The sequence below is a fragment of the Antechinus flavipes genome, chromosome 3, assembly GCF_016432865.1.
Source record: "Antechinus flavipes isolate AdamAnt ecotype Samford, QLD, Australia chromosome 3, AdamAnt_v2, whole genome shotgun sequence".
Lineage (NCBI taxonomy): Eukaryota > Metazoa > Chordata > Mammalia > Dasyuromorphia > Dasyuridae > Antechinus > Antechinus flavipes.
The window spans coordinates 117,240,123-117,256,840 of NC_067400.1; the positions used below are offsets into that span (position 1 = coordinate 117,240,123).

Sequence of the window (16,718 nt, forward strand, 5' to 3'; positions counted from 1 at the left end):
TCATACTTTAGTTAACTTGCCTTTTTCAGAGACATATATAATACACTCCATAGAACTCATCTAGTAGCAAAGAGAGGTACAAGTTGCTCCTCCTACAGGACACATCCTCTTTCCTCAAAAGGCATGGGAATGAGAAGGCTGCTCTTCAGGAAATCCAATTTATCTTCGAATCAACATACTTGAAAGATTAATGGATAATATAACAAAATAATATAATGTTATTAATAGAACATAATAAAAATATAATAAAATATTAAATCATGAGAAATGCTATATAAATATTGAAAGAAAGACAATTTGTCTTCATCACTAAAAGCTTTGCTTCTGTTGGAAGAACCTCTATTAGCCTCTCTTGATGTTTATTTCCTCTCTTTTTTTTTTTTGATAGAATTATATTGTGATTGTTAAAGTGCTTCATAGATTTAAAATTCTATTATTATAAAAATTTGTGTCTCTATATTTAGACAGTTATCCATTGTCTCAATTTTTCCTTCAAAATCTCTTATCATTTCCCTTTATACAGACTTTACTTCAATAAATATAAGAGAGTTATATAAATCTAGATCTAGATATATATATAGTTTAATTTTTTTTTAATTCTAAAGTTAAAACAAACACAATACATAAGAATGGACATACGTAGCAAGAGGAAGAAGGCACTTACTATAAGTATGCCCCAGAGATGTTGTGTTTGGTTCTATACTACACAATAAAGCTAATTTCATAGTAAAACAAGCCACACAAATTTTGTAATTTCCCACTGATGTTTATACTATTTACCATGTTCTATTAAATGTGCAATAGTTTTCTATCTGAAGAAAAAAACAAGATATATACCTTTATTTAATAGACATTTTATTTCTTTAAAAAATGCTAACCATCATCTGAGCCTTCATTAAGTCAGAATATTTTTATTGGTAGGTCTTGTGTTGATGTGGATGGCTCCTGACAGCCAGGATAATGGTTGCTGAATATTGGGATAGTAGGGGCTATTTCTTAAAATAATACAACAATGAAATTCGCCACATTGATAGCCCTAATTTTAATATTATGTGTGTAGCAGAATAGAGGGCCCAAGGAAATGGGAAAAAGACAATGATCAGTCAGGAACAGTCAGAACACAAACATTTAATTTTGTGTCCTTATTTTTCAAATGGTAGTTAATGGAGCTTCAAAACAATTACAATAGTAACATCAAAGTAGCATCATTATAGGCACATAATAATATTTAAATAGTTTGAAATATTGTAAGAATTAATAAAATGTAATAAAGATACATGACATGAGTTTATGCTGTTTGGAAAATTGTGCCAATAGACTTGGTCAACACAAGGCAGCCACAAACTTTTGGTTTTTTTAAATTTTAAATATATTTTCTCTTCATTTATTAGTATTTTATTTTTTTCCAATTTCCCATAGAGATAATTTTCAACATTTACTTTTTTAGATGTTGAGTTCCAAAATTTTTCCTCCATTTACTCCTTTACCCTCTCTCCAGGCAGCAAGCAATCTGATATAGGTTATACATGAACAATCAAGATTAAGCATTTTTACACATTAATCATGGTGAAAGAATAACCAACAAAAAGGAAAAACCACAAGAAAGAAAGGGAAAAAAAAAAAAGAAAACTGTATGTTTTAATCTTTATTCAGACTCCATAATTCTTTCTCTAGATGTGCATAACATTTTCCATTATGGGCCTTCTGGAATTGTCTTAGATTTTTGTACCAATTTGTAAAGATAAAATAAAAGGAAAGCAAAAAAAAAAATTTTTTTGGTGAGTTATTAAATTTGGAAAAGTTAGGGAAAATAGTTCTTTTTAGGCTACCATATTACCAGACATCTGTCTAGACCACTTTTTTTTTTAAATATTACATCCATGTTCCTCCACTGGTGAAAGATCTTCATTAGTATCTTTTTCTTACTGTTTTCAATCTAAAACCTTCCATCTTCTTTTAAAACCCATTATTCTGCTCACACCCAATTTATTCATTCTTATTTGTCATTTCTTCCCCACTAATCTCTCTTTCTTGCTGAATACTTGCCTAAAACTTACTCTTTTCTGCTTCCTTAGTATTTCTGTCTTGTACTTATCACTCATAGTGCCTTCTTCTCGCCTTTTCTTTATCCAAATATTGACAATTTGTCAAGCTCCACATAGACTCCAACCTTATCCTTGAAGCTTTCTATGAAGAAGCCAACATTTGTATTGTGTACATGATTTAATATTTAATTATACACCTTGTTCTGTAATTCTTCAATGTTATTTTATGCTTGTTAGGTTTTTTTTTTCCTTACCTCAGTTTTATTTTAAACTCGCTGAATATAGTTATTCATATTTTATACTTTTACAGCCAAGGCAGAATTTTCTAGTGGCAAGGATGCTCTTGGAATCAAAAGCCTGGGCTCATAACTTAATGAACTTAATAAATACTTAATATCTGTGTTTGTGGATAAATCTCTTACTTTTTTTAGTCTTAGGCATCTCATCGAAAATTTGCGGATAATGATACTTTACTACACACTTCCCATGGTTACTGTTGGGAATCACAAAGATTGTTATTGAAACCATAGAATAGGCATACCATTTCAAGCTCATATTCAATCAAGAAAAATTTCCCCTGTTGTGGACCACCCAGTTTTTCATCAGAGAGCTTTATAGTCCCTTCCACAAACTATGATCCTATGACACTGGTCTCCTCGCTATTTCTTACACAAAACATTCTGTCTCCAGATTTTGCTTTCAAGATTGTTTTAACTGCTTCCTGAAATTTTTGATATGTTTCATAATTTTATTTTTCTTTTACATAGTTATTTTTTTCTATCATTTTTTCCTTAAGTTCTTTGTTATTTAAGATTTCATTGTAAAGTTTCCATCTGAGTATCTGTGTCTTTTGTTTGTTGTTCCTGAATCAACTTCTGTAAAAGATGTATAGATTATTTTGGTCTTTTTGCATTGCTTTTTAATCTCTCTCTTCCTTACATGATCATTTTTGGTTAAAAAAAACTTCCATGTTCTAAGAAATATACGTATTCTTTTATTATCCCATTTAAAAGATGCCACAGTTTACTGTTTTTCATTTTTTAATCTTTCAAAAGTTAGACTAATCCAAAACTGATAAAGCAATATTGAAGTTATTTGTAACTATTGTATTGCTATCTATTGTCTTCTTGTTATTCAGATAATGTTTCCTTTGTAAATAGGAAGTCATTTGGAGAGTGTAAGTTTATTATTGATAAAGGTTTGTTTTCTGGTTCCTTTCGGCATAATATAGTTTCCTTATTTATCCCTTTTTATTTCTTGAAGGTTTGTTTTTGTTTTTCCAGATAACATGATTTCAACTCCTGCTTTTTAGAATTCACTTGATATGTTGTAAAAGTATAAGGAATAGTCTAAAAAAGGTGCCCTAAGTAAAGGGTAAGCATACCCTGACCTAATTACTATAGCAGGCAGGAATCCCACTTAAAGGCAAAAAGCAGAAGAATGTACTAAAATATCTCCAAAGTTAATTTCTCTCATGTTGGGTTACATGGAATGTGTGCACACTTATAGATAGCACAAAAATCTAGTAGACTTAAAAAATGGGTCCTTCTTGTTGCAAAAGAACTCAGCAGGTATCACATCCAAATACACAGAATGAAACAAGACTGCCAAATGAAGGCCAGCTAACTGAAATCAGAGCTGGATATGTTTTTCTAGAGTGGTCACAGTGAAGGGGAATGCCATGAAACTGATGTAGAGTTTGAAATCAAAACTTATCTAGTCAACAAGCTTGTGTCTACAAAGGCAATAAAACTTTGTGGATGCACCTTCGTAGCAAACATTGGCATTTAATATACTATGTGATTGTAAAGAGAAGAGACAATCAGGATATGAGAGTGATAAAGGTAATGTGTGGTACAGAGTGCTGGACTGATCATAGACTTATCCTCTCTAAGGTAAATATTCACATTGAACAAAAGTAGGTAGTCCCACCACAAAAAGGCTACCAGAAAAATTAATGTCAGCATATTAGGATGTTTCTCTGTTAGCAACTATGGAGCAGAAAAGAAGTGGGCAACTTTCAGAGATTGGTTATACAGCACTACATTTGTTCATCTAGGTCAGAATATTCACAAATATCAAGATTGGCTTGATAAAAATGATGGAGAAATTCAGAAGCTGCTAAATGAAAAACGAGAATCTCAAAACAAGTACCAGTGGAATAGTTTCTAAAAAGGCAGCATTTAATTCCATCAAAAGTAAAGTACAGTGAAGCTTAAAGAAATTCAGGATTCTTGGCTCACTTCCATCATTCATCTCTATAAAAGCAAAGGGAATAGATTGTCTTATGAATATCATAGTGGGGTGGGTCTCTCTGAGTCATTGCTGGCAAGATTCTTGCCAAACTCTGAAATAGGCTAATCTTTGCCTGGAAGATGGTCATGTTCCTAAGCACCAGTGTGGCTTCAGGAGCCAAGGAACAGAGGTCTGCATACCACATTTGTAGATTAATTTGACCAAGGCCTTTTATACTGTTAGTCCTGAGGGCTAATGGGAAATTATGTCAAAATTTGGTTGCCCAAAAAAATTCATGAGTATTATATATCAATTTCTCATCTTTTTAAACATATTTTCAGTCATGTTTGATAAAACGTCTTTAATGAAGACAAACATGGCATCAAGATCAGCCACTGCACTCACTGATGGTAAATCTTTCAACTTGAAAAGGCTACAAGCTAAAACTAAAGTGGAGAGTGTTGATTTGTGGCTTTTGTTTACAGATAATTCTGCACTCGATACACCCTCCAAAGCTGAGATGCAACAAAATATGAATCAATTCTCTGCTGCAAGTGCTAATTTTGGCCTAACAATTAACAATAAGAAAACGCAGGTTCTCCATTAGCCAGCACCACACCATCTATATGTGGAACCATCAGTTACAGCAAATGGAGAAGTTTTAAATGCTATGAATAAGTTCACTTACTTTGGCAGTATACTTTCCAGGGATATTCACATTGATAATGAGGTTGACATATATATTTGCCAGAGGTGGCTCAGTGTTTGGGAGATTCCAAAGGAAAGTGTGAGAGAGAAAAGAAACCAAACTGAAGGAATACAGAGCCATTATGTTGACATCATTATTGCATGCCTGTGAATGCTTCATGCCAGGAAACTGAATTAAGCCCTTTGAATTTTTTAGGAAGATCACCTTTCAGAGTAAGGACAAGACACTAAAGTTCTTTTTTTAACTAAAATGCCAAACATTCACACTCTAATTCAGAGAACACAGCTCTGTTGGGCTGGCTACATTGTTTGAATGCCAAATGTACACTTGCAATATTTTATGGAGAACTTAGCCAGGGCAAGTGCTCACATGGTCAAAAAAAAAAAATGATACAAGGATACTCAAGGTCTGTCTTAATAACTTTAGAATTGATTATCTGACATGGGAAACACTAGGACAGGACTGCCCAGGATGGCCTGCCCTTATCACAGCAGAATTGAAGTAGCTCTAAAAAACAACTAAATCATGAGATGTGCAAAGTTAGAGAATATATTCCAAATGTTCACATGGATTATTTGTGCCTAACCTGTAGAGCATTCCAAGCTCATCTTGGTCTGATCAGCCACAGTTAGATACATTGTAACTTGACTGTAGCATAATGATGTTATTTTAGTCCTCTTCAAAAAAGAATGTAGGTTTTTGTTTTCTTATCCAATATTGTTCTTTTTCATTTTATTGGATTGTTTAATTCAATCACATTTAAAGTTGTGAGATTTAGGTTTATATTTTTTCCATTTGTCTCTGTTCTAATACTGGTGGAGTTTTTTCAAGTTATGGTTTTTTCCCTTTTTGTGATGTAAACACAGTATTATGTTCCTTCAGATACTTTAATTTTTTTAAAGGTAGTTCTGTTCCCACTGATTCCATTCCCTTGATCCCTGTCTTTTATTTGTTACTCCTTTTCCTGTGGGATTTTACATGTTCCTTTTTCCTCTCCTGTTTTTATCTAATTCACACACACCCTTTTTTCCTCACAGTCTAGTGGAATCCTAATTTTTTTCCCCTCATCTTCAATTAGTATTGTTAATTTGTTTTTTTTTAATTCATTTTTGTACCCTTTTCCAGAACGGATCTCTCTATTATCCATCCTCTTTTTTCTCTACTCTAGGCCCTCATTTACTGATTCATGACCACTGTAATTATCTGATCTCTATCTTATCTCTGTATGCTTCATGTAATCAAATTTTCCAGTGCATCCATTGTGGATTCTCACTTCTTGGCAGCTTCTGCCAGTACATTTTTAAAGCTTACCATATAGATTTTCCTCTTCTACTATACATCCTAGAAAAATGTCAATTCCTGTAGATAACAAGAGGCAGGGGGCAATGATAAGAGTCCTTCCCCTACCATAATCCCTAGTTGTGCAAATGATTGAAATTTATACACTCCACTGGTTACCTTTTTTCTCATATTTGTCTCAAAATTTGCCCCTTGGTTTCATGTTCCTCCAGCTCCTCGGGGTTCCAATTCTTCCCCCCCAAACACACTCTCTTTAGTGGTACACAAGGAGATTTCAAGGTCACACTCAATGAAAGTACTCATCTCCCTTCACAGACCTTTGTTTATCACCCATCAATTGCTGGGCTTTTCCTACCATCAAAGTTAGGCCTTCTTCCTTTCATTTCCATTCTTATCAAACATCCTGCTTTCTTCTCTAGCCTTTACTCTGAATCCACAAAGGTTATCTTCCCCCTAATATGATTCTCTTTTCTTTATCTTTCTCTCTCACCTCCCCTTCCTTTCATGTACCCTCCAATGTTGTAATGTAGTCCCAGTCTCACAATTCTCATTTCTGGCTTGAAGTATTCATTAGTTGTTTCTCTTCACATTCCTCAAGTATAGTGTTCTCTTCTTTTGTAATAATATATGATGGTTCTCTGGGAGTAGATTTCTTGGGGAGGTTTTTTTGGAGGCAGCCTTAGTTTCAGTTCCAAGTAATAATAACTTCAAATGCAGCCAGGGATTAAAGTACAGTCTTTTATTGTCTTTTCTAAAATATCCCGGTAAGCTTTCCTTGGTTCCGAGAGCTCTTGTTCCTAGTTTTTTGCCTCTGCCAGCTTCTGCCTCTAGCTCAACTCCAACTCCTGAAAATCTTTCGAACTGACTGACTTCTGGTTTTTTCAGTCTTTTTCAACTGACTCCTCCTGACTGAGCTCAGCTCTTTTTATGCTCTTTTAGAGGTGTAAACTCAAAGGTTGACTCCTCCTCTGAGAATGGGAGGTGTGAATTTACAAAGTTAACTTTGTGTATCTCCCATACTTATGAAATCCAATGTGTGAGCTCTAATGTATAAACTCTCTTAAAGGTGTGAGCTCTAATGTGTGATCTCTAATGTGTAAACTCTTAAAGATGTAAACACAAGCATTTTTTCTATCAACTAATGACTTAACATTTTGTAAGGATTCTAACACTCAAGTCCTTTATCTCAAAAACTATTGGAACATTTTCTTTTGTTTTAGAGTGCTTATTGAAAGATACCTGAACTCATTTATTAGATTTGGAGACTAGATTTTCTTCTGTTGATGTCTTAGTGGTTGATTTATATGTTTATGTTCAAGATCATTGAACATCAGTATCTCATGTTCAAGATATTTTTCAAGATCAAGAAGTTTTCTTCTTTCCGAGATCTTTGATAATTTTAATCTTTTTTCCCCATGTTGCTCACCTTTTGACTCCCTCCCCTCTAATTGTATTTTCTGTGGGGGATGGAGTCAAAGTATCCCAGCTTACTGCCACACAGGACATTTCATGGTTCATCAACCTAGGTTTCTTCCCTAAGTGATTATGGATAACTGAAACTGGCTCCCACTGGAAGTTACACTCTTTAACTTAGTGGAGTGCTATGCAGTATTGGGTCCATGTTCCTCCACTCAGGGGTTACAGCTCTTACCCCAATCTTTCCAATGTAGGACAAATAGATTTCACATATCAGATGCCCTAGGTCACACTCAATGAAGTTCCTCATCACCCTTCCTAGACCATTTTCACACAGTGTACTCTCCTATTATCTTGCATTGTTCCCTCTGTGCTTTAGTTCTCTGATTTTGTACCAATATTCAGAGCTTTTTAATGCTGGTGCTACAAGGATGCTTGCCTCAGCACTGGCTCTACTGGTACTACAGGGTTGTCCATTTTTGCAATAACAGTTGAGAGCATTGTAGAGCTGATGCTTTGGGTTGTGACCTCTAGTAGACTTTTGCCTCAGAGATCGAGATTACTTGCTAATTGTTGCACCCATGGAAAATTACTTTAATCTGGATTCAGAGTTCCCTGGCCCTGAAAAGGAAAGACTGAGGTTTAGAGACAGATTTTGTTTTCTGTCATGTCCTTGGGTCTGCTATTGCATCTTCATTGTTAATAATATGGGATGTGGGGGAAGAATGCTAAATGCCTTAGTGAACATCAGTTAATAGATTTTTGGCAGAGGAGGTGGCAGGGTGTACGTTTTAAGGACATTGATAAGCTACAGCATAGGAAAAAGTCTTCAAATCTATACTGCATGAGAACAATTAAAGGAATTGGAGATGTTTAACCTACAGAAAAGAAAACAGGTGAGATAGATACTTGGGACTTGTTTCTAGCACCAAAAAATAAAGTAAAAAATAATAGATGAAAGTTGCCGAGGCAAATCTTGGAAAGGCTTACTAGAGCTGTTCAAAAATAGAATGGGCTACCTGATAGAGTAATGGGTTTTCCTATCACTGAAATTATTAAGAGGAAGCTGGATGATCAATTGTTTGTATTGTTATAGAAGGGATATGTATTTAGATACATATTGAATTTGATGACCTTTCAAATTCTTTTCAAATCTCAGATTCTATAATTCTAGTACTTCAGTGTTCTCCAACATGAACTCTAGCCAGTTTAGTTTAGTTCTAAGTTTTTTTTTTTAGTTAAATTCTAAGTATTTTTTATTTTTGTCACACTGCTCAATGAGCAAGTAATCAATTTAGCTACCTATGTCCTTGGTGAAACAATAGCATTAACACATTAACATTCTACCTTAATTTATTAGCATTATTGTATAGATAATTATAATAATAATAATCAACTATTTTGAGAATTGTTTCTTTTTAAAGTTTGGGATAGTTGACAGATAGTCATTATAAATTCTCTATGTGTCAGAAATAATGATTTAAGGGTGTAATCAATCCTTATGTTTTTTATATATTTTGGTTAAGCATTTTTAGTTATGACATAAGATGCCAAATTACTTTTTTCATGTTACTTTCATTCAGAAATCCTTTGACTTAAATATATATGTTTCATTTAACAGGGATAATAAAGATAAATGATAAATGGATTTTATGTTATATTTTAAATATTGTTGCTAATACAAATTTAGGACGTACATTCTAGTTATAGATCAGTCTCTGTGAATTTATAATTTTGTTAATATATTTTTAGTTAATGCTGAATTCATGAAGAAATGGTGAATATCTCTGAATAAAAATATTTTTCTTTTGTGAAAGAATAATAACGTATTTTTGCAACATAAATTGCAATTAAAATCTTTGCCATCATTAAAATAATCTCACTGTGATGTGTCATCTCTGTGATATTACTTCAAGCATTTTAAAAAAATAAATCTAATGTACCTGCCAAGCATGTATTTACTATCAAAAGGAAGTCCTCATTTATAGGTGGTGAATATGTATATAAATTAATATTTTTATGTTTTCTATGTTTCTGTATTATATTTTGAATTATTATTATGCTTCACTTTTGCCACACTTTTTAGAAAACTAATACTTCTTCAAATACCATATCATATTTTTATTATTTTACAGTTGAAAATGAAGAGGAGGCAGAACGAGTTCTTTTTTCTTATGGTTATGGTGCTAATGTTCCCACCACAGCTAAAAGACGACTACAGCAAAGGTAAATTCAGTGCCTGTTAGTTTTCTTTATTCTAGCAAATTAATAAGGGCAAATTGCATTTATTTCTAAATTGATACACACACACACACACACACACACACAAAATTAAAATTGCATTAAGACAAACTACACATTTTATCTTTTTATACATTACTATAATGGATGGTAATCAATATTTCAGCAGCAAGAATAATAACAGATGGTAGTAAGTATTTCACAAAGCAGTTACCTCCTCTAGGATTTTCCTTGGGACCACTAATAGTGATGATAAAGTCATATAAATATATTTCTACCTAATTTCTACATAAATCACTCATTTTTACATAAGCAAACAGAATTTTTAAGTGAAAATGTTATCCATGTTATTGTCTTTTTCTGTTTCTCCTAATTTGTCACTTCCAGATTCTCCCTTTATCATCAACACTTAGTAAATCTCTCCTTGGAAGTGCCTATACTATGCACACCTTCCCCCCAGTTAAATCCTGGTAGCTGTTGTCTGCAGAACTCCAGGTGCTTTTCTGTTCCTCCCTCAGTGGATTAAGTTCCTGTCTCACAATTCTTCTCTCTACCTAGGTTCCTACCTTTATACTAAAAGATTTCAATCTACATCCTCATAGTTCCTCAAATGCCATAACCTCCTAACTCCTCAACCTACTTCTTTCTTATGAGCTCTTCCTCTGCCCCAGCTGATGTCACAAAAAGGTGATCAGTACCTTTGATCTGGCCTTCACCTACAGATACGCCACCTCCACATTCAAGGATTATGAAATTATTTGATCACAATCTGTTAGCTTTGTATCATTTTCTCTGCCCTTCCAATACCAAACTTTGCTCTTCATCTACACTATGACTTCCAATCCCTCTATTCCTCAGTTTTCTTCCAAGCCATCACCCTTGCACTAGACAACACTCTGTCTTGCTTCTTTGGTGAACCAGTTGAACTCTATATTGTCTTGTTATGTCCATTTTCCCTCTTTGCCCTTACCAGCGTCAGCTTTATATGACTCCCATCATCATCAGCTTTTATTTTTATTCTCACACACATTATTGAATAAAGGGGGAGAAAATCACACAACCATTCTGACTGAATCCACTATAAATTTATGTTCATTCAAGTGCTTTCTCTCTGTTGATTATTTCCAATTAATCCTGTATATTGTTCATTTGTACATATGGCTTCCATGTCCTCTTTCCCATTAGACTATGAGCCTCCTAAGGGGAGGGAGTGGTTTTTGCCTTTCTTTGTAAATCCAACACTTAGCATTGCACTTTGCACAGTTAGTGCTTAACAAAAAATTGTTGATTTATTGATTTATATAGTTTTTTCATGCACCTACTATTATTGACCCAGTAGTATATAATAAACAGAAAGTTAACACAGATCCTGAGAAAACAAAAAGTTTGGCAAGACCCATGAGAAATCATGATTAACCTTTAAGCCACATTATAAAATATACTATACTCATAGTTATATTTTCTACTGACTTAATTATTTCATCCATTTTTATTCACTTGATTAAGCATTTGCATTAGTTTTTTTAAAAAATTATGTATTAATCATATATTGTATTTAACATATACTTTAACATATTTAACAATTAGTCTACCTGCCATCTGGGGGATGTGGTGGGGGGAAAAAGGGGAAAAATTGGAACAAAAGGTTTTGCAACTGTCAATGCTGAAAAATTACCCTTTTCTATATCTTGTAAATAAAAAGGTATAATAAAAATAAAAAACCAAAACAAAACAAAACTATGTATTATTTCACCTCTCACTGCTTTATTTTCCTCCCCCAATATGACTTCATTTTTCCCAATCAACTTTCTTTCTTAATTTTTCCCAGCATATACATTATATGCTATTCAGATAGGTTTCTTTATTGCCTTCCCAAAAAGCCAATGTACTCTCCTGCCTCTTTTCTGCCTACCCAAATTGCACCCCTCTTTTAATGGGTTTCAGGTTTTTTGAAGTCTTTCTTAACTGCTCCAGACCTCATTAATCTTATTCAGTTTTAAAATTCTACAGCACTTATCATTTGTGTCATATAACTTAGCACTTAATTATATACCATGTTAGTGTTAATCCCAACCAGGTTTTAAGATCTTTGAAAACAGAGACCATATTTTCCTTTTCTGTAAATGCTGATCAGGGCAGTTGGCACATACTATTCACTCAATAAATTCTTGTAGATTATTTGAACCTCTTTATATTTAGGATAGATTTAAGATTTATAAAAAGCATTACAGACTAAGCTAAAACAAATTCTAACTTACTTTAACCTTTTTTTTTTTTGAAGGAAAATTTGAAGTTATGCCTTTTAGGATAAATAAGTAGTATAAATAAATGTCTATAACTTATGCCAAGGACAGCTTTGATTGACATGGGAAATGAGATAAATACACATAAGTTATATTTTTTTAGTTAGTTTTGAAGAGATTGATAAGGAACAGCAAAATCTTACTTAAGAAAGGCCTAGAAAATTATGTGTATAGTAAAAGTAATTATATTTGTTGAAGATACATAATGTTCTAAAATCCAATTTGGTGTATGAGTTTCCCTAGAGACAACATGTTGAAAATGACTTATGTTCTTTTGTTATTTTTAACACGCATGTGTTACTGAACATAGTGATGGGTAGGCAGTAGCATTATTATAGTTTGATTTTAATAGACTTTCTTAATCTCTGTGGTATGTAATGTCTGAAATATTAAAAGTTTGAAGTTTGAATAAAGGAATCCCTGTTCTCATATCTCTGCTGGCTGAAATCCCAAAGAATCTTGTCACTACAAAAGGAAAACTTTACCAAGTAAAGTATATCTGTTATCTATTTATCTCCAAATCACAAATTTTAAAATTTTAAAGAATTTTCCAGAAAGGACCCCTATTTCTTAATGTTTAGAGTCAAGATTTAGGGAATCAGAACTGAGTACATCTTTCCTAAAATCCAAGTGTTCAAATATTTCTTAAGATCCTATCACTGTTATCTATGTGCCTTGAACAAGTGCCTAATGGGTTTGCTATTAATATCTTTCTGCTAGTTGATGCCAGGCATTCTTCTCATGATGATCCAGACAGTTATTTTGAGGAAGAGTTTCTCAGGTCATCTAAACTGGCGTGATAGGGTGGGCTAAGATACAAAAATACATTCATTCATTCAACAAATATTATTAAGTACCTACTGTATACACAGAACTTTATACAGACAGAGATTCTTTTGTTTTTAGCCATTACAATTAATTTCTAAGGTTTAACAGATTCTAAAGAAAATTCTGTGCTCTAAATCTTAATAAGATGAAATTTCATGGGAATAAATGTAAAATCTTACATGTACATTTTTAAAAAGCATTACATAAAGTAAAAAATTTAAAAGATTTACTTTAATGGTAGCTTATGTGAAAAAGATCAAGGTGTTTAACTCATGTTCAGTCAAAGATAATTATATTAATGTTGACCCCTACAGAATATATAATATATAGACATATGATTTACAAAACAATTTTAGAAGCTTCCCTTTTTCTTCGCTACAACATAAAGTAACAAATTCAATAGGAGCCAAAAATATATTATTTCTAACATATTTGCTATAAAAGTAAAGGAGGCAGGCAGGAGATATTAGTGGAAATGGGTAGATAGAAAGGATTAGTAAAATAGCACATTCAGTAAATCATTTGTAAGTTTCTAGGATTTTTTTTTTTTTGGTTTGGCTTTCCAATATTAAACAAAAACAACAAGCATTTGTGTGCCAGGTATTATGCTAAGTGTTTTTAAACATATTCTTCAGGCTGTATAAACAGTGTGACCAATATATATTATTAAAAAAAAACTCTTTGAAGTTTTAGCAATAATACTTCATATCCAGCTAATAAACATACTTTATAGCAAACTATAGTATACTGTAGTATTGTGTTGTGTAATGTTGTTGTATCTAGTGTGTTTTGTTCTCATCAAAACCACTATTTCTTGCAGCATACTTATCATATTAGTTACCTTGCAATTGCAAAGATTTCACAAAGAATAATTTGTCTAAATAGCTATATATTGTTTCATGTTGTTTGACTAAAACATTTTATTTGTAAAGACCAGTTAACTACCAAAATTTTTGAAATTTGTGACATTTTATTTTTAATTTATTTGATGTCTTTCTTGCCAAACATACTGTAGGATTCACAGTTGTTGCTGAATTTGTTTTTTTATCGAGTAAGATTTTATTTTTTCCCAAATTACATGTAAAAACAATTTTAGCATTCTTTTTTTTTTAGTTCAAAATTCTTTTCCTTTCTTCCCACCTCACCCCTAATACAGTAAACGATTTTTATATCTAGGTTATACATGTGCAATCACAAAAAATTTCCATAAATCATCATGTTGAAGATTCACTTATTTTAAAAATCAAAATGAGTTCAAATTAGTTTTGTTTTGAGAATTTTGTAAGACTTTTGAGATAATTAGAGGATTCCCCAGTTAGGAAACCAGAACTAGGATAGCATAAAATGCTATTTTTTTCTACCTACTTAATTGAAAAATATCTTTCATGTGAGTGCTGTATAAAAACACTTTTACAAAATAACCTCAGATTTCTCACATTTCTCAGATTTCTCCTTTCTCCTTATTGCACTGTTGCAAAAAGTTAGAATATCTTATACAGTTAACATAAGTTCAAGTAAAATGGACTCTGCTTGACTTGACTGGACTTGAATATCTGAAATAATGTTTTTGTTTCAGTCGTGACTGTTTTGAAAATAGCAAACAAGATTTTCCAGTTAAGTGTTTTGGTTATGCTATTTAACTTGCATACTAACCCATACTAAATGGGTGAAACCCAGGCAATAAAATGACATTCCTGGAGTGAACTTTTATGTTTACTTTGGAGGATTTGAATGTATAGAAATTTCAGAAGAGAGCCTTATGATATAAAATTTCTTGTATTCTTTGGGCCCTTTGTTTTTGTTTTTATGCAATTTTTTGAAAGTTCAAGTGGAAACATTAGTAGTAGAATGAGAAGAAAACTGAGGGAGATAACCTTCAAATGAGTATATATTTAGTTTGACACTTTTTTCTCCTGCCTGTAATTTAGTTTTCATTTTGATCCTTGTGTACCAGAATAGGATACTATCATTTCTCAGTTGTCACTACAAGTGAGAAAATAATTCTCAAATCAAACTTTGGGTTTGGTTTTAAGTTGTATTTTGAAAACCTTGCTCTTGTTCAATCTTGATGATATACTTAAAAAATTGTACTCATTGAAGAGCCCGTAAAAATCTAATTTTAATATACTAGATCATCCTGAGAACATTATTTAATCTGTAGACATCAGGAGGACAGGAGAGGGAGAGCATAGCTTAAGAGGTTTGTGTTCTTGTTTTTAACTAGTTTTCATGGTAAACTAAGAAAGGAAAAACACTATTTTTCTAGCAGACAACTATCTATATTAATTCAGACCAGTTGCCTTGATACTATATAGTAAGACTGACTTTAAGTCCAACTTTAAGTTTATTTAGCATGCTAGTCCCATTAAGAGAGGTACTAAAGATAAAAAAAAAAAAAAAAGCCTCAGGTACTAGTAATACTTTTGAGAATTAAAAATAAACAGAGCTTTGCCACATTCTTATTGGCAAAACTTATGCCATAATACATTAGTACTTTATAATTGTAAATAATGAATAACACTAATGGAGTCAAAAAGGACGACTTAATTTTTAAGCCAAAGGATAAATCTTGGGGAAGTTTGTCAGATATCCATTGTCATTTCTGTTTAAATAATCAACCTGATGTCAGTTTCAAATGAAGCTGCAGTTTTCTTGATAGAAAATTTATAAAAGCGACTGTTGTTATACCCCAACCAAAGGTTTATAGAAATAATTCTTTGTTTAGATATTTACAGTTTCATATAACAAAATGTCTTGTACACGGATCATTTTCCCTCTAATAGTCATTTTTCTTAAGAAAAGAACTTAATTTTCTAGCATTTGCTTTGTGATAGTAAAAAGAATACATACAGTTAAATTTGAATTATTTATAATTCTTTAATTCTGCCATGAAGTAGCAATTATACTTGCATTCTTTTTTACTCTTTTCCCTTAAACATTTCAGTCTTCTAAATGGAATCCACCTTAAATCTCCAAATCATTGACCAAAGTAATATAAGATCCAAAATTTAGTAACTAGAAAGAACTTTCCCTACTATATTCTAAGCACTGGCTAGTTCAACACAGAGAAACTTAAGCATAGTTTTTCATCTAGGTTATGTAGATTGAGAAATCTAAATTCTGTTAACAATTTATTCATTTTTTAAAAAAATTCATTTGCAACAATATAAATCAATCAGTGAATATTTTAGCACTTCCCCATGTATATTACAATTTAATTGAGTACACATTTAAGTGATTGCTATTTAAGGATTGCAATTAAATGCATATTCAGTTTGGCAAAATAAACAAAACAAAACAAAACAAAATCTGCTTATGTCAGTATCTTACAGAATTTCTCTGCTTTAAAGAATTACTTCTTTAAATCAAATTTAATTCTATTTAATTTAATTAAATAATTAATATTTAATAAATAAATTTTAATTAAAGACAGGTTTTTTTGCACTTTTTTGCAGAGGAGATTTCTCTTGTTCTCTTTATTATTCATCCTTTCTGTCTATTCTACACCTTCATTTTCTGATTCATGAGCTCTAATGGAGACTATTCTCTCTATGTTCCCATGGAATTAAAATTTGCAAGGTAATTTATTCTGAACTCTCCCCACTATGTAGTTTCTTATAGAAGAACTTATAGAACAAGGAA

The 16,718-nt window shown here is 32.2% G+C and overlaps 1 protein-coding gene across 2 annotated transcripts in view; it reads left to right on the forward strand.

The window, feature by feature from the left end:
- PIBF1 (progesterone immunomodulatory binding factor 1) overlaps window positions 1–16,718 on the forward strand; it is a 294,559-nt gene that overhangs the window by 163,991 nt on the left and 113,850 nt on the right. For both annotated transcript variants that reach the window (XM_051983913.1, XM_051983912.1), the window contains one exon: window positions 9,840–9,930. In XM_051983913.1, coding sequence (XP_051839873.1) covers window positions 9,840–9,930 — 91 coding nt within the window. The remainder of the gene's footprint in view (window positions 1–9,839; window positions 9,931–16,718) is intronic.